General features: G+C 45.1%; 1 protein-coding gene across 6 annotated transcripts in view; it reads left to right on the top strand.

Moving 5' to 3' along the window:
- The first annotated feature begins 4045 nt into the window (after positions 1-4045).
- The window catches only part of TMEM120B (transmembrane protein 120B), a 52240-nt gene continuing 38039 nt past the window's right edge, over positions 4046-18246 (top strand). For all 6 annotated transcript variants that reach the window (XR_006209857.1, XR_006209859.1, XR_006209856.1 and 3 more), the window contains exon 1: positions 4046-4230. Coding sequence is in view for 1 of the 6 variants with exons in the window: in XM_042962019.1 (XP_042817953.1) it covers positions 4162-4230 (69 nt within the window). In the remaining 5 variants the exon portion in view is untranslated. The remainder of the gene's footprint in view (positions 4231-18246) is intronic.

Below are 18246 nucleotides of genomic sequence, written 5' to 3'. Positions count from 1 at the left end.
TCTATGCGTTTGCTCCTTTTTTTTTTTTTTAAACACTTCCTCTTCGGGGCGCCTGGGTGGCTCAGTCGGTTAAGCGTCCGACTTCGGCTCAGGTCATGATCTCACGGTTCGTGAGTTCGAGCCCCTCATCGGGCTCTGTGCTGACGGCTCAGAGCCTGGAGCCTGCTTTGGATTCTGTGTCTCCCTTTCTCTCTGCCCCTCCCCTGTTCATGCTCTGTCTCTCTCTGTCTCAAAAATAAATAAAACATTTAAAAAAAATTAAAAAAAATAAACACTTCCTCTTCTTTTTTTTTTAACATTTATTTATCATTGAGAGACAGAGAGAGACAGAGCATGAGCAGGGGAGGGGCAGAGAGAGGAGGAGGCACAGAATCCAAAGCAGGCTCCAGGCTCCGAGCCGTCAGCACAGAGCCCGATGCGGGGCTTGAACTCACAAACTGCGAGATCATGACCCGAGCCAAAGTCGGACGCTTAACCGACTGAGCCACCCAGGTACCCCTGTGTTTGCTACTTTTATGACTCTTCCCAGCTGGTTGTACAACGTCTCAGACTGACAGGTTCCTAAGTAGAGTGTCTTAAAGAGAACAAATAGGAGAGATTTCCCCTTGGTGGCGTGGGCAGGGATGAGGAGGATAACACACTTTCTCACCCCTCATGATCAAAGTCCATAAGTAGAGCCAGATCCAATTCCAAGGAGCTGACAAGTGAATCTGAAAGCACTTTGGGTAGGAACCAGGACAGAGTGGCAGTCGGGTAAGATCTGATACTTCTGGCACCCACTGGCTACACCGATTGGGGTGGCCAGCCCCCTGCCATCTACAAAAGGGCTCATGAATAATGCATTCTGAGTCCTGACCCCACAGAGAAAACAGTCACTTAGATTTGCAGCCTGACCGCTGGCCAGCCTGCAGATAAGGTGCACCTGCCCAGATTCCCTGGCGGGCAGAGCCAGCCTCTCCTGCCCACAGGCAGCCTGGGGCAGGTGGACCTGCTTGGATTGGGTCGCTGCAAGCAGAAGTGAAAGGGCATCTTCCCCAATTCTCTGCTTGGTGACACTTTACTCATCCTTCAAGGCCCTATGTTTCCTTTTTGATTCCACTAATCCCAATTAAATAAACCTTTTTCCGTTTTTTTTTTTTTTCACCATTTAAGTGATTTATATGGTTTTGCAATCCTCATGACATATTATATCGGGAGTCTCAAATTCAAATGTCTGAGGACTACAGTTTACAAAAATACGTGAAGTAGTCAGGGCAATATAGTTGAGCATGGTGAGGACTGTGGCCACTGGCCAGCCCATTGTGAAGGGGATATCTTTATTCTGTTCCAGCCCATTACCATGCAGGAATGTGAGCCCATCTGGAATGGCCAGATTTTCCCATTTTTCAAAATAAAAGTTAGGATTTTAGGGGTGCTTGACTGGTTCAGTCAGTAGAGTCTGCGACTCTTGATCTTGGGGTTGTAAATTTGAGCCCCATGTTGGGCGTAGAGATTACTCTAAAAGATTAAATTAAATTTAAAAGTTTTTATTTTAATGTAAAATCATCTTTTTCTTAATTAAAAAAATTACATAAATGTTTATAGTGGTTTTATTCATAATCAGCCCAATCAATAATAACCAGGCACACGAACAAGACTTGTTTCACCCTTATTGAGAGGCGTTGTTATGAATTGAATTGTGGCTCCCAAAGATATATTGAAGTTCCAACCCTCAAGGATGAGAATATAATTCAAAGTCCATCACTAATTATCTGGGAATCTTAAGTCACACTCTTCTTCAGGCCTTAGTTAAGAATTCCAAACATTTGGAGGCACCTGGGTAGCTCAGTGGGTTAAGCGTCTGACTTTGGCTCAGGTCACGATTTCCTGGTTTGTAAGTTTGAGCCCCGTGTGGGGCTCTGTGCCGACAGCTCAGAGCCTGGAGCCTGCTTTGGATTCTGTGTCTCCTCTCTCTGCTCCTCTTCTGCTTGCATTCTGTCTCTCTAAAAAAATAAATACACATTAAAAAAAAGAATTCCAAATATTTCTCTATGTGTTTATGTGTATATTTCCCATTCAGAGTTCTTAGAGTGGTCTCTGAACCCCAAAAGTTGAGAGGCTTTGCATCTTTCATGTTTATTCCTTCAGCGGATATTTAGTAAGGGCCTACTATGTGCCAAGCTCTGGGAATACGATGATGACCAAGACAAAGACGCGATCCCTGAGATCTCGTGCAGATTATATACCCACGGAGGGATACATACAACCAACATGGAGACAAACACTTCTATGAAGGAAATAAGACAGGTGACATATGAATCACTGGGAGGAGGCATGAAGCTCTGGATATTCAGGAAAGGCCTTTTTTTCAGAGGTGTTGTTACAGTTTAAATTGTATCCTCCAGAAAGATATGCTGAAGTTCTAATACCCACTACCTCAGAATGTGATCTTATTTGGAAATGGTCTTTGCAGATGTAATTAGTTAAGCTTAGATGAAGTCATTCTGGAGTGGGATGGACCCTTGAACCTAATAAGATTGGTGTCCTTTAGAGGGGCACCTGGGTGGCTCAGTTCATTGAGCATCTGACTCGTGATTTGGGTTCAGGTCATGATCTCACGATTTGTGAGGTTGAGCCCCGTGTCCGGCTCTGAGCTATCAGCAGAGTTTGGGATTCTCGACGTATTTAAAAATACGTATTTTTAAAAAATGGTGTCCTTAGGAGAGGACACGCAGGGAAGGTCACGTAACGACAGAGGCAGAGAATGGAGGGATGAACTACAAGGCAAGGAATGTTAAGGACTGAGTGCCACCACAAGCCAGGAAGAAGTAAGGAAAGATTTTACACAGGGTTGGAGCATGTCTTTGCTGACACCTTGATTTCATACTTCTAGCCTCCAGAACTGTGAGAGAATAGATTTCTATTGTTTAAGCCACTCAGTTTGTGGTATCTAAACAGTGCAATTTGTGGTAAAAGGCAGCCCTAGGAATTTTTTTAAAAATGTTTATTTATTTTGAGAGCGAGAGTGAGTGGGGAGGGGCAGAGAGGGAGAGAGAATCCCAAGAAGGCTCTGCACTGGCAGTGGGGAGCCTGTCTATGTGCTAGACACCATGAACCGTGAGATCATGACCTGAGCTGAAATTAAGAGTCCAACGCTTAGCAGGCTAAGCTACCCAGGTGCCCTGAATTTTTTTTCTTTTTTCTTTTGTAATTTAAGTAGGCTGGGTGATCAATGTGGGGCTTGAACTCATAACCCTGAGATCAAGAGTTGCATGCTGTATGGATTGAGTCAGCCACGTGCTGCCGCAGCCCTAGGAAATTAATACAGGTGTCATTGAATTAAGGCTTGAATGATGAGAAAAAGGCAACCATGTGAAGGTTTAGAGGGAATGTTCCATGCAAGGGCAGGAAGAGAAAAAACTGGCTGGGAAGTACTGATCCAGGGAGGTGAGATAGGAGATGTGACTGGGAAGTTAGGCAGGGATAGATCTTGTAGGACCATGAAGGGGAGGGGATGCAATTGTGTCATTTGAGCGACAGAAACAGCTGTCAAAAGAGTCACCTAGAGTCTTAAAGGGCAGGAATCTAGGATGAATTAGTTGCAGTAAATAACGACACCGTGAGACGACGGGGCCCTCCTCGGCCTTGCCTGGCGACCTTGCTGGATGGTCAATGTCAGTTCTAGCATTCTGGGCCGTTGGCTTTGGCTCCGGTCAGGCAATGCCAAGAGGTGGTGAGCTTTCACCTCCCCAAAATCTTCCTCCCTCCCGACTCAGACACCCCAAATAAACACAATCTAAGTAAAATAAGTTCGGCAAATGCAGTTTGAGGACAAGTTCCCTAGCCCCTAGCCCAACTAGGAGAGATTCTGGAAAAGCATAAGCACTCTCAAGAGGGCAGCAACAGACCCGCCAAGACCTGCAGAACTACAGCGGTCCCCCAGCCGGCGCGCGGGGGCGGAGCCGGGGGGAGGTGCGTGCGCATGCGCGGGGCCTGCCTCCCCGGCGAGGGGGTGGGGCGGCCCCCGGGGCGGGGGCTGTGACGTCAGGTGCGCGCGTGGCTCCGGCTGCGCAGGAACAGCTGGTGTCTCCGAAGGCGGCCGGCGAGCGGACGGGCTGTGGTGCTGGCGGCCAGTGGCGCCACGCTGCGGGAGCCGCCGCCGCCGCCTCGCACCGCCGCACCATGTCCGGCCAGCTGGAACGTTGCGAGCGCGAGTGGCATGAGCTGGAGGGAGAATTTCAGGAACTGCAGGTAGGGCCGGGCCACCTGGTTGGGCAGCTCTGCTACCTGCGGTGCAGTGCCTTTCCCTTCCTGCTTCCCCAGCCGGGGCGGTGGGGCCCGTCAGGGTCGGGGGTGGGGGGGTGCCCCTGGCTAGGCCCTGGGAGTTGGTCGTCCGCGTGGGCCAGCATCCTCCTATCTTCCAGCACTTCAATTCTTCACCCACTTGGGGCGCCCTGTCGTAGCCCCCCATTATCCCGCCTTCGCACCGGCTCTTTGCTCCCGCGCACCTCCTCCTCTGCAGAAAGTTGGTCTGTGGTCTCTGAGGGGAAGTTCCAGGTGTGTCATGTAAGGGAAGCCTGTGGGCACAGATATGTGCTGGGATTCAGAGAACGGCCCAGCCCCCACCTCCGCAGGGGTCTCTCCTAACCCCACTCTCGGCAGGCAGCTCAACTCCTATTCTGGTGGGGCAGCTCTCTCTTCTGCAACTACATTTTAAGAGATGTGCTTGGGAGCCGTTCACCTTGAACCCCTAGGCTTTGCTCAGGGATTGGGGACCCTTGTTCTGCATCTTTGGGGCTCTGGTGTCTGTGCCCTCCTCTCTGCCGCTGCTGCAGGCTGAGTTTGGCGTTCTGGATGACATCTGTCAGTTCTGACAGCTGGGTTGCCTCCCTCGGTGATAGAAGCTGCTCCCTGCCCTCCCCCATCTGGCCCAGAACCTTACCCAGGGTGGGGTGAGGGCAGATGTAAGCAAGGCCTCTTGAGAGAATGGTATTGCCCCTGTGGGAGCCTGGCCGGAGGAGTTAATCCAAAGGAGGTTCAGAGAGGTCTCAGCTACCTACTGAGGTGACTAGAGACACCTCCTTTGAAACCTTGGGGTTGGCCGAGAGGGACTCCTGGATCATTTTTGGAGATGGGGCTTTTTCCTCTCCAGGTACTTCTCTGGAGTTGGGCTCTGTTTGCCTGAAATCATTGCACAGCCCCACCCCACTTCTTCCTATTCTGGAGCAATGACATTTTCCCTGTCCATGTAGCTCTTGTCTGCAGTTGGTTGGCCTCTTATAGTGTCTAGAGGAGGGAAGAGGAGATTGTTTGTGATGGGTCTTCTAGACATGTGGCAGTAGGCCCCAATGTTTAAAGAGGAGGGTCCTGAAGAGACTGAGCAGGAAGGTGAGGGGTGGGGGTGGGGGGCCTCCGTTTCAGGCATGAGCAGAGGATAGGGTATCCAGAACCAGTATGCTGTTCTTGGCCTGTGCATCATGTGTGGGGTGGTGCCCTCCCCTTAAGTCCAGGGCTTGGGGCCCACCCAGTTCCCAGTGGATCCTTCTAGCTCCTGTCCCATCGAGAAGATTCAGCTGCTTCTTAATACTTTGTCCTACTGGGCTCTCAAGTCACATTCAGCCTTGGAGCCATGGAAGAGGCGTTAGGGTCTGGAGTAGAAGAGTTTTACTGTACCGTTTTGTTCATGAATTCCTTTCCCTTGCCCTGCCTTACACTACATGGAGTTGTCTCAACACTTCAGAGCCATGCAATTAATGCAATCAACAGCAATTAGATAACTAGTCTTGGCAGGCAGAGCTTGCAAAGGAGACGTTTGATTTGTTGTTGTGTTCTTACTTGGTATCGTTGGGGTTCAGTTGTGTGAGAGACAGAGAGCAGTTGGGGATTCTGGATTTTGTCCCGTGGTGCACAGCAAGGGTTGTATAAGGGGAAACTGTGATGTCACCTACTCAGTTCTTCAGCAGTGGGGGAATTGGAATTGACGGAGCCTTTGGGGAAGAGGGACCTTGCTGGCTTCAGGCTTTGGTGGACCACTGCTGGGTCAGAGGTCAGTGATGGATGGAAAGCCACCAAGTCCCCAGCAGCATGGGTCAAGGTCATAGAGCAAAAGCACTGTCTATAACTTCAGTTCATAGATGAGGAAGCTGAAGCTTGGGAATGCTAATGGACTCAACTGGGGTCACACAGCTCTTTTAGTGGTAAAGCTGACACTAGAACTTAGTACTTTAAATGCTTAGTTCCGATGTCTATCAGTGTGCTGGGAGTCCCTCTCTCTCTCTTCACCTCCACATCCCCCATAATGAATGCGAGAGCTTTGAACTCCTGAGCTGGAAGTCAATGGGATTTGAGGATAGTAAGTAGGGTATAGGGGCGCCTGGGTGGCTCGGTCGGTTGGGCATCCAGCTTCGGTTCAGGTCACTTTATCTCAGTTCGTGGTTTCGAGCCCTGCGTTGGGCTCTGTGCTGACAGCTTGGAACCTGAAGCCTGCTTCGGATTCAGTGTCTCCCTCTCTCTCTGCCCCTGCTTGCGCTCTCTCTCTCTCTCTCTCTCAAAAATAAATAAACATTAAAAAAATAATAATAAAGGAGAACGCATTTTTAAAAAAGTAAGTAGGGTATATATTGTCATTGTGTATATGCTGGACAGACCCTCAGATATGAGACATTTATTGGGGAAAAAGGAGGTCACAACAGGTAGTCAGGTGGACAGTTTGGAACTAGAAAGGAAGGAGATATATGGATATATAGATTTTTTTTTTTTACTAGAAAATTCCTTTCTGTCTTAATTTTCCTATATTTGCCCTAGAATCTGGGATTTTGGGGTTTCATGTTTGTGTCTCTTTGATTCTGTCTTTCTTGGGGTCATAGCTAAAGTTTCTGTGTTTCACCTCTCCTTACCTTTTTCAAATGAAGGGAAGAAAGAGGAAACCTAATTGTCAGACCCCAGAGGATTTGAAAGGTCTTTGGAATTCCCCCTCCCCCACTAAAAAAAAAAGTTATCATCTCTGGGACTTTCTAGAGGAAAGGATCTGTTTTCTTTTGACTGTGATTTGCCTCTGCCAGGGCCTCACTAGACTCAGGGGCAAGGTCAAGTGGTTATGGGGACTTTGTTTTTGGTTTGGCTCGTTAGGGTTTCAGCTATGCTGGTGAATTGAGCATTGGTCTGAGACCAACTCGTTTGGCCCTGTGGCCTGTGGTGTGACCACAGAAGGTCACTTACAGACACGATGGCAGGTGATTTAATAAGCATTTCCTGCCTTGCATCACTGGAAACCTGACCCCATCCTTCCCCATCCAGGAAGGAGGTAGCCTGAAGAGGCCTCTCCCTAAACCTGACCTCACAGAAATACAGGGGCCTGGTAGGCCACTGTAAAGATTTTTGTTTTTTTCCTACCAATGAAATGGGCATCCCTCTGGCTGCTGTGTATAGAATAGACATGAGAGAGACGGGATAGATGCAAAAAGGCCAGTATTATTTTATCAAAGCCCTATGAAGTAGATCCTTTTATCCTATTTTACAGAGGGAAAATCATATACCCAAAGTCACATGTCTTATAAGTACTGGAGTCAGGATTCAAACCCAGGCTGCTGAATATCAGAGTCTATACTCTTTTTTTTTTTTTTTTTTAACTGTTGTTGTTGTTGTTGTTATTTTTGAGAGAGAGAGAGCATGAGCAGGGAAGGGGCAGAGAAAGAGAGAGACAGAGAATCCAAAGTAGGCTCCAGGCTCTGAGCTGTCAGCATAGAGCCCAATGCGGGGCTTGAACTCACAAACTGTGCGATCATGCCCTGAGCCAAAGTCAGAGGTTTAATCGACTGAGCCACCCAGTCCCCCCAAGATAATTTAAATCTTTAAGGGAAACACAGTGACATCTGTCATATACCGCTTAAACTAACTTGGGATAGTTCCTACCTGCACGTTAAATCACACTATATTCTTATTTATTTTTTAATTTTTTTAAATGTTTATTTATTTTTGAGAGAGAGAGAGAGAGAGAGAGACAGAGTGCAAGCTGGGGAGGGGCAGAGAGAGAGGGAGACACAGAGTCTGAAGCAGGCTCTAGGCTCCGAGCTGTCAGCCCAGAGCCCGACACGGGGCTTGAACTCACAAACTGTGAGATCATGAAGTCATGAGCCGAAGTCAGATGCTCAACCGACTGAGCCACCCAGGTGCCCCATGCTACATTCTTATTGATGATGTCATATCTTTGTGTAGTTAGGTTTTTAGCGGTCTGTGATTAAAATCAAGTATTATGTGAAAATCAATGTGGAACACGAAATGAGGGTGAGAGTGTCCAATCCAATTCCAAGGGTTAAGAATTTGTGCAGAGCACAATAGGCACACACATTCCATTAGTAAATAATTTTGGTTATTTCAGAATGAAATAAAAAAGATTTGTCAGTTTCTGAGTATTCTTTTTTCCCCAAAAGGCTACTAAGTTGTTAGGGCATAAATACTTTTCAATTATTTGGCCTGAGGACTGTGAAAAGTTTACTGAGACATCAAGAGCGTGGTGAACCAGCAAAGTTTGTGAACCTTTGATTTATGTCCTGATTGTGGTGGTGTTTACACAATTGTATATATTTGCCAGAATTCATTGAGTTGTATAACTGAAAATTGATGAATTGATATGTAAATTATACCTCAATAAAACTGATTTTTAAAAAACAGTACATGGCCTGTTACATATACCTGCTTTTTTTAAAAAAAAGTTTATTTATTTATTTAGAGAGCACAAATGGGGGAGGGGCAAAGAGAGAGGGAGAGAGTGAGAATCCCAAGTAGGCTCCGCACTGTTATTGTAGAGCCCAATGTGGGGCTCAAACTCACAAACCATGAGATCATGACCTGAGCCAAAGTTGGACACTTAACTGACCAAGCCACCTGGGCACCCCACATATATCTCATCTCCTAACCCTTTCACAGCTGAGGAAACTGAGGTACAAAGAGATTACATAACTTAGCTAAGAAGTGGCAGACTCTGGATATGAAGAGTTAGGCTCTCCGGACTCCCAAACGTCTGACACACATGTCTAGGACCCTCACTTACTGCTCCTGTATCAGACATCACTAATCAATCCTGCCATGTGACATCCTGGCATGTGACTTGGAATATTTTCCAGTATAGAATTGACACAGTGTAGGTGAAGTCATCTTGCCATCCTTACTGTTTTCATGGTGATGAGTCTTAGGTAGGTATACTCAGCATCCAGAAATCTTTATTTGAACTGGATTCCTTGGAAAGAAAACCATATGAAAGTAATCTCTCAAAAGCTTACCACTAGAGAGAAGCACAGCTATCAGGCACCACATTTTGGTGGTGGCCGTGGCTCTGTTGCAATGTACTGGGTTGCCCACCAACTCGCAATGCTCCTGGGCCGGAGCTCTATCTGAAAATGCCATGAGGTTCCATTGCTGGCAATTCTTGCAATAAATGCTGGCTTGGGTTGTGACTTCCCAGTTCTGGATCTTACGATTCAGCCACGCTGTGTTAATCAGGCATTTCCAGATGTTTCACAACCATGCTGGGACTTGGAGTCATTAACCTCATCTTCCCACTGGGGCAGAGCTTGGGGCCTCAGAGAACAGGAAAGGCAGCAGATTGCCTACGCCTCCAATGGAAACTCGCTTGTTTGTCTCCTGTACGTGGTATAAAAGGATGGTAATTACTGTGTAGGAAAGAAGGTATAGGCATTCCAGCTCATAGAGCCAATGTTAGTGCTTCTCTCTCTCTCTTTTAATCCATTCTACATGTTTAGAAGCAATACATATCCACCAAGTTAAAAATTCAAATAGAGATGTACAAGAATTCTCAGAAAACTTGTTTATAACAGCTAAACGCTGGAAACCTAAATGTTCTTCAGAATGGATTATTCCACTGGACATCCATAGAGTAAGGTGCAATGAGCAGAATGAATAAACTGGAACTACATGTGTCAACAGGGATAAATGTTTTTAAAAGAAGAGCAACATTGAATGGAAAGTTGCAGAGACGTACATATAGTATGACGTGTATGATAAAGTTAAAAAGCATTCAGAACAATACCATGTATTGCTTGCTGATACATATATATAGTACAAGGGAGTGATATGGGCCAGATTCAGTAGGGTGGAGATTGGGGGAGGGGGGCTGGTGAGAAGCAAATGACTCTCCCTGAAGGATGTCACTGAAAGAAGTTTAAGGAAGGGGCTGTTTACAGAGGTGTGATGGTTTAAGAGTGAGGCCCCTAGAGCTGGGGCCAGTCCTGTTCTAAAGGGGCAGAGGGAAGGGGGGACCATCATCAGAGGCTTGGCCAAAGTCTGTTGCTGGGGAAGAGATGCTGCAGGATAGGAGCTGTGATGGTTGAAGGCTGCAGCAAAGCAGAAAGGAGGCAGAAGGAATAAATACCCCAGTTTCTCTCTCCTCCCACTGTGCATCCATTGGCTAAACCCAAGTAGGAGGCAGGGCAAGGGAGTCTGGGAGATGCAGTCCATAGGGGTCAGCCTCGTAGGGCACAGAGAAAGACAGGATTGATCTGGGGTGGGCATGGGGGCAGGAATAACCAGCAGAGGGGTCCCCCTCTTTGGGGGCAGAGGATAGGGATACCATATAGAAAGTATACATAGGTGCTTTTAACTCTCTTGCACTATTATTTCCTTTTGCTAATGTTTATTTTTGAGGGAGGGAGGGGCAGAGAGAGGGGGACAGGGGATCTGACAGCAGAGAGCCCGACAAGGCAATCAAACTCACAAGCCATGGTGAGATCATGATCTGAGCCAAAATCAGATGCTTAACCAACTGAGTCACCCGGGTGCCCCAACTATTATTTCTGTCTTTTTTTTCTTTTTAATGTTTATTCATTTATTTAAAAAAATTTTTTTATGTTTATTTATTTTTGAGAGAGAGAGAGCGCGAACATGAGCAGGGGAGGGGCAGATTAAGAGGGAGACAGAATCTGAAGTAGGTTCCAGGCTCCGAGCTGTCAGCACAGAACCTGATGCGGGGCTTGGACTCACACACAGGCTGTGAGATCATGACCTGAGCCGAAGTCGGATGCTTAACTATGCCACCCAGGCACCCCTATTCATTTATTTTTGACAGAAAGAGTGTGTGAGTGGGGGGAGGGAAGAGAGAGAGTGAGAGACATGGGATCTGAAGCAGGCTTAGAGCTGTCAGCACAGAGCCCAATGTGGGGCTTGAACCCAAAAACCATGAAATCATGACCTGAGGTGAAGTCGGCTGCTTAACCAACTGAGCCACCCAGGTGCCCCTCCCCCAACTATTATTTCTTAAACTGAGGGTGAGAATATGGGTGTTCATGTTTATTTTCTACTAATTATATGATTTTCTTTCTTTTTTTGTATGCCTGAAATATTTCATAGTAAATAAGCAGGAGACCAAAAAGTAACCCAACAGTACCAAAAGGCTTATAAAGAAAAGCAGCTCTGGGGTGCCTGACTGACTCATTCAGAAGAGCATACAATTTTTGATATCAGGGCTGTGAGTTCAAGCCCCACGTTGGGTGTAGAGATTAAATAAATAAAACTTAAAAAAAAAAAAGGGAAAAACAGCTCTATAGGTTCACTGTCAGTCACTTACATGATCATGACCATGCAAATATTATTTCCTGCTGAATCGATTATTGTACTATGCTTGTATTTTCTCTTTTAGATATTTTGATTAAATTATATAGTTAGCATTTGATTCTTTACTGGCAATGTTTGCTTATAATTATTCTCTTTTTTCTCCTTTAAAGCTCCATCCTTGGATAGTCTGTCAAATGTGTTTCTTTTCTTTGGCCTTGAACTAGACAGTTAGGGGGTGGGGGTTTGCTTTGTACTCCCAAATGGAGTACTTTCTTCTGCAGCTGCTTGTCTGCTTTGGTGCCCCCAGCATTCTGGGTTATTTTTAGAGGTCGCAACTTGATGTGGGAGTCAATCACATTTAATAAGCTGGTACTCCCTGCACCCTATGCTGAGAGCGGACTCACAGTGTTTGGTGTTTCCCCTGTTCCAATCCACTGCAGCCAAGTTTAGAAACAAAAATAGTGATTTGGCAGTTTGTCATTTTCTTTAGAAGTTAAACATATATTTACCATATGACCAGCAATTCCATTCCTGGGTATCTACCCAAGAAAAATGAAAATCTATCTTTGCAGAAAGATTTGTACATATTCATGGAAGTATTATTTATAATGGCAAAAGAGTGGAAATAACCGAAATGTCCAATGACAGGTGAATGGATAAACAAAATGTGGTGCATCTGTACCAAATTTTTATTGTTAAGTAGCAATAGAAACAAAGTAATACGTGCTTCTGCCTACTGTCCATAAGTACAACCATCCTGCGAAACCTTTCATAAGCCAAACTGGCATAAAGCAGAGAGTCTCCCTTGTTTTCTGAAAGTTTGAGTTACACCACTTTGCTTTTACGACAGACTTCCATTAGTACCTGTTTTCGCTAACCAAAAGAAATCCGAGGAGGAATTTCACTTTTATGGAAAAAAGAAAGCCATTACTTTACTAACAGAGGTCTTTCATAGAAGCAGTAACGTAATGAGACAGAGATACTTGTGTGTGCTACAATGTAAATAAACCTCAAAAACGTGATGCTGAGTAAAAGAAGCCAGACACAAGACCACATATTGTATGATTCCATTTATATGAAATATCCAGAAGAGACAAATCTGTAGGGACAGAAGGTGGGTTAGTGGTTGCCATTGGGGAGTGACTGCTGTCATAGACATGAGGGATCTTACTGGGTGGTGGAAATGTCCTCAAGCTGGATGTGATGATAGTTGCATAACTTGGTAAATGTATAAAAATCACTGAATTGTACATGTAAAATGAGTGAGTTTTATGATATGTGAATCATACTTCAGTAAAGTTGTTAAAAAAGGATGGTTTATCTGTTTCTACCAAATTCTTGGTTTGGTAGAAAAACACGCAATTTGACTGTCCAGAGATCTGCATTTTTAGGTGCCCGTTTAGTTACTGGCTTGATGAAGGATTCATTCAATGAGGTTCCAGGTCTTGTTTTTAGCATCTTTAGGATGATGATAGTGCCCAGGGCAAGAGGCTGGTAATCATGAGTCCGAGATTTGTGGCTTCTCTTCTTACCTTGTATGGTTAACTTTGCCCAGAAGGAAAACTCTGTTCTTATGCATTTTTGTTTGTTTATTTAGTGTGTTTGTGTGTGTGTGTGTGTGTGTGTGTGTGTGTGTGTGTGTGAGAGAGAGAGAGAGAGAGAGAGAGAGAGAGAGAGAGAGAGAGAGAGAGAGAACATGAGCAGACGAGCAGGGGAGGGGCAGAGAGAGAGGGAAAAGGAGAGAATCCCAAGCAGGCTCTGTGCCATCAGCACAGAGCCCAGTGCACGGCTCGAACTCCCAAACCTTGTGAGATCACAACCTGAGCTGAAATCAAGAGTCTTATATACTTAACGGACTGAACCACCCAGATGCCCCTGTTCTTAGGCATTTTAATCTAGATTCTGACATTTGCTTCTGAAATGAAGACATTCAATTCAAACTGGCAAAGCTAAACAGACTAAAACACCATTTGTTTGCATATGTAATTGGGAGGTCAAAGGTAAACTGACCATCTAGGGGCTCAAATAAATGAACCCTTGGGGCTTAGCCTTCTTCTACCTCTCTGCCCTGTTTTCCCATCAGTTGGATCCGTGATGAAGCAAGACGGCCCCATTCGCTCTGGGCTCAAATTAGCTCTTCTTCCTTCAAACTAGTGGAGGAAGAACTCTTGTTCAGCAGTTTTGATGAAATCTCCCCCCCCACCCCCCCAACTGAGTTTTGCTGGTTTTGAATGCCTGTCTCTGAATCAGCCTGCTTGGGTCAGGAGGCTAATGTTCTGATTGGCCAGCCTGGGTCATATGCCCTGAAACCTGGGACAGGTTCAACCTCATTCCTAGTCACATTTCAATAACTGAGTGTGGGGGAGGGATAGATCTCCAAAGAAACTGTGGAGACATTAACCAGAAGGGGAATAGCTGCGTAGTTGGCAAAAACAACAGAAAGCTTCCATATGGTGACCAGTTCTATTTGAGGCCACAGGTTCAGGGTTGACTGGATGAAAGGCAGGTTTGGAGATTGGATTGCTGCATTGTGGTTCATCTTGCTCCTGGAAAAAGCATCTGAAAGCACAGGTTTAATTGAGGGTCTTCTGGAGACAGGTGCAGAGGACAGCCAGGGATTCCAAGGGAGGACAAGAGTTACATCCCACCATCTGACCTCCCAGAACCACTCTGTGGACAATGCATCAAGAGACAGCTGTTAGGAAATGGTGTAGCTGCTGTGGAAAATGGTATGGTAGTTCCTAAAAAATATATTAAATGAATTACTATTTGGTCTAGCAAACCCACTTCTGGGTATATACCCAAAAGAATTGAAAACAGGGACTCAAAACAGATGCTTATATACCCATGTTCATAGTAACATTATTTTATATATATATATATATATCTTCTCTCTCTCTCTCTCACGTGCGCATACCTTCTCTCTCTCTCTCTCTCTCTCTCTCTCTCTCTCTCTCTCTCTCTCTCACGTGCGCGCACACACACACAATGGAATATTACTCAGCCATAAAAGAATGAAATGTTGCCATTTGCACCAATGTGGATGGAGCTAGAGAGTATAATGCTAAGTGAAATAGGTCTGTCAAAGAATATACCATATGCTTTCACTCATGTAGAATTTAAGAAACAAAACAAATGAGCAAAGGGAAAAAAAGAGAAATCAAGAAACAAACTCTTAATTATTAGAGAACAAACTGATGGTTGCCAGAGGGGAAGGGAGTGGGGGGATGGGTTAAATAGGTGATGGGGATTACGTAGTGCGCCTGTGATGGCACTGGGTGATGTATGGAATTGTTGGATCACTATATTGTACACCTGAAACTAATAGAATACTGTATATTAAGTAACTGGAATTTTTAAAAATGTAATCATGTATTCCCCCATCCCCCAAAAAACCCTGCATTTTTTCCCCCAAAGTGTTTCTGAGATGTCAGACCTAAATTATGAAGAACTAGAAGGGTCCACATGTATGATTCAGTTAAACTTATCTGGTTCTTTTTTTTTTTTTTAATTTTTTTTTAATGTTTATTTATTTTTGAGAGAGACAGAGACAAAATGTGAGTGGGTTAGGGGCAGAGAGAGAGGTAGACGCAGAATCCAAAGCAGGCTCCAGGCTCTGAGCTGTCAGCACAGAGCCTGACGCGGGGCTTGAACCCACGGACTGCGAGATCATGACCTGAGCTGAAGTCAGACGCTCAACTGACTGAGCCACCCAGGCACCCGTTTGTTTGTTTGTTTGTTTGTTTGTTTGTTTTTTAAGGACAATATATGGTTCTACTTATCTAAGGTATCTGGGAGAGTAAAATTTATTATTTTTTAATTAAAAAATTTTTATTTTATTTTTTTTATTTTTATTTTTTTTTTTAACGTTTATTTATTTTTGAGACAGAGAGAGACAGAGCACGAACAGGGGAGGGTCAGAGAGAGAGGGAGACACAGAATCTGAAACAGGCTCCAGGCTCTGAGCTGTCAGCACAGAGCCAGACGCGGGGCTCGAACTCACGGACTGCGAGATCGTGACCTGAGCCGAAGTCGGCCGCTCAACCGACTGAGCCACCCAGGCGCCCCAGGGAGAGTCAAATTTATAGAGAAAGTAGGATGGTGGTTGCCAGGGTCTGGGGAAATAGAAAATGGGAGTTATTGTTTGATGGGTTTGGAGTTTCAGTGGGGATGATGAAAAAGTTCTGGAGATGGATGGTGGGGATAGCTGCCCAATGATGTGAACATATCTAATGCCACCAAATTGTACACTTAAAATAATTAATAGTTTTTTTTTAATTAAAAATTTTTTTTAATATTTTAATTTATTTTTGGGAGAGAGCATGAGCGGGGAAAGGGGAGAGAGAGGGAGACGCAGAATCCAAAGCAGGCTCCAGGCTCTGAGCTGTCAGCACAAAACCTGACATGGGGCTTAAACCCACAAACTGTGAGATGTGAGCCCGACTTCGGACCTGAGCTGAAGTCCGAAGCTTAACCGACTGAACCACCCAGGCACCCCTACACTTAAAATAATTAAGAGGGTAATTTTTAAGATGTGTCTTATATAAATCAAAAAAAATTTTAAAAATTTTAATGGTTAAAGTGGTAAATATTATATATATTCTACCGCAGTTAAAGAGAGAAAGAGGCAGGTTTCTGGAGGAAAATTAGGATCCAAGAGATGAATTGGTAAATGTTCCTACTGCTTGTGGGACTGGCATGAGGGTAGAATCAGCAGAGTCTGAGCATGGGCGAGGAATGCCCTGGGAGTGGAGCATATGTCACACTAAGGGCCTTGTTTCTGACTCCCTCCTCCCCTTCCCCCCACCCCATGTTGTCCTCCTCGTAGCTGGCAAATCCTGAGCCTGGAGCTGGAGACAAGAGTAGACCAGATGTATGGTCTCCAATATAGGATCTCCCCTGGGAAGTGGTTCTAGCTGATGGCAGAGAGAGAGAGAGAGAGAGAGAGAGAGAGAGAGAACACCAGAGGGGAGCAGGAGTGACTCCATATGCCTGGGGACAAAATTGTGGGAAGTCTCGCCGACTTCCTATCCCTACCCAGTCTGATGCCATAGCATTGAGCAGAAAATATCACCAGCAGAGCTTTAGACAAGTGCCTGTAGAAAAGTAGATGTCATTGAGTGTTGTTGAGGTGTGGACAACTGTCATACACTGTGGATGGGAGTGTAAATTGGTAGAGCCACTCTGTGGGCAGTTTGCCAAGATCTATTAAAACTAAAACCAAGGCTGTACACTCTGACCCAGAGTGTCAATCCTTCTTCTCTGCCCTAGAGAGATGCTTGTGTGTGTGCCCAGGGAGGCAGCGCAAAGATGTTATTCAGTGTTGCATTGTTGGGTATAGACAGAGACTAGAAATGACCTACATATCCAGCGATAGGAGAGTGGCTCAATAAACTGTAGCATATCCATAGCATAGCACTAAAAAGAATGAAGTATGTGTATCCATATATTCTTATGTTGGTAGAGCTTCAAGACATATTGTGGAGTGAGAAAAGAAAGTTGTGGAATTGTATCTATATTCTGATACTTTTGTGAAATTTTTAAAAATCAAAAGTATGTGTGTTAGGGTCTAAGCTATGCTGCTGTAACAAAGAGATCCCCAAATTTAGAAGAAGAAAAAAAAAGGCTTAAATGAGGTAGCTTCTTTCTCACCTAACAGTCCAAAGGGAGTGTGGTCCAGGGTAAGTGGTGTTCAGTTTTGTGTTGCTATATGAAACAGCAGTGATTACATTTTGCTTATGGATTCTGTGGCTCAGGAGTTTAGACAGGGCCATGGAGTGGCTTGACTGTGCTCTATGATGTCAGAGGCTTTAGCTGGGAAGACTTGAATGGCTGGGAGTAACTTACATGGCTGTGGCTAGAATCATCTGGAGGTTTCTTTACCCATGCATCTAAATGCCTGAGCTGGAATGACAAGAACCTTTGTCTTAGTTGGGACTATTGCTCAGAGTGCCTACATGTGACTTCTCTATGTGGTTAGGATTTCCATACAACATGGTGGCCTCAGAGTAGTTGAACTGTTTGCTCTAAAAGCAGATGTTCCAGCAAAAAAGGCAGAAGCCACATGGCCTTCCATACGTATTCTCAGAAATTGTCATGTTGCCCCTGCCATATTTTATTGGTCAAACCAGCCACAAGCCTGTTTGTATTTAAGAGGAGGGAACAGAGATCCCACCTCTTTATGTGAGGAGTGCCAAAGGGTGGGCATTCTGTTTTAAAACCATCACAGGTGAGAAGCTCTGTCACATGAGGTCACCCAAGGTTGGTTTGGCTGGGGAAAGGACATTGGACTTTGCCATTGACATGTGGCTTCCATTTCTGGTTTCAAGGTAACTGCACCTGTTGTCGTCATATCCAGCTAGGGAAAGGGACAGTGGAGGGCAAGCATCTCCTTATAAAAAGGTGGTTCAGAACTTGTATACGTCACTTCTACCTGCATCCCTTTGGCTAACTCTTAGTCCTGCTGCTACACACAGCCACAAGGGAGGCTGGGAAATGTCTGTTACTGAGCAGCTACGTGCCCAGCTACAACTCAGTGTGGTCCTGTTACTAAAGGAAGTAAAGGAGAATGAGTATTAGGAACAATTAATTTTTGCAACAGCGTGTATTTTTCATAAATATGTATATATATTTGTGTGCATATGTATAGAAATAGGCCTATGTAGAATACAGAAATACATAGATAAATAGACTGCAGTCTGA

This window comes from Panthera tigris, chromosome D3 (assembly GCF_018350195.1).
Source record: "Panthera tigris isolate Pti1 chromosome D3, P.tigris_Pti1_mat1.1, whole genome shotgun sequence".
NCBI classification, from domain to species: Eukaryota; Metazoa; Chordata; class Mammalia; order Carnivora; family Felidae; genus Panthera; species Panthera tigris.
This window is presented reverse-complemented; position numbering and strand designations above follow the sequence as displayed.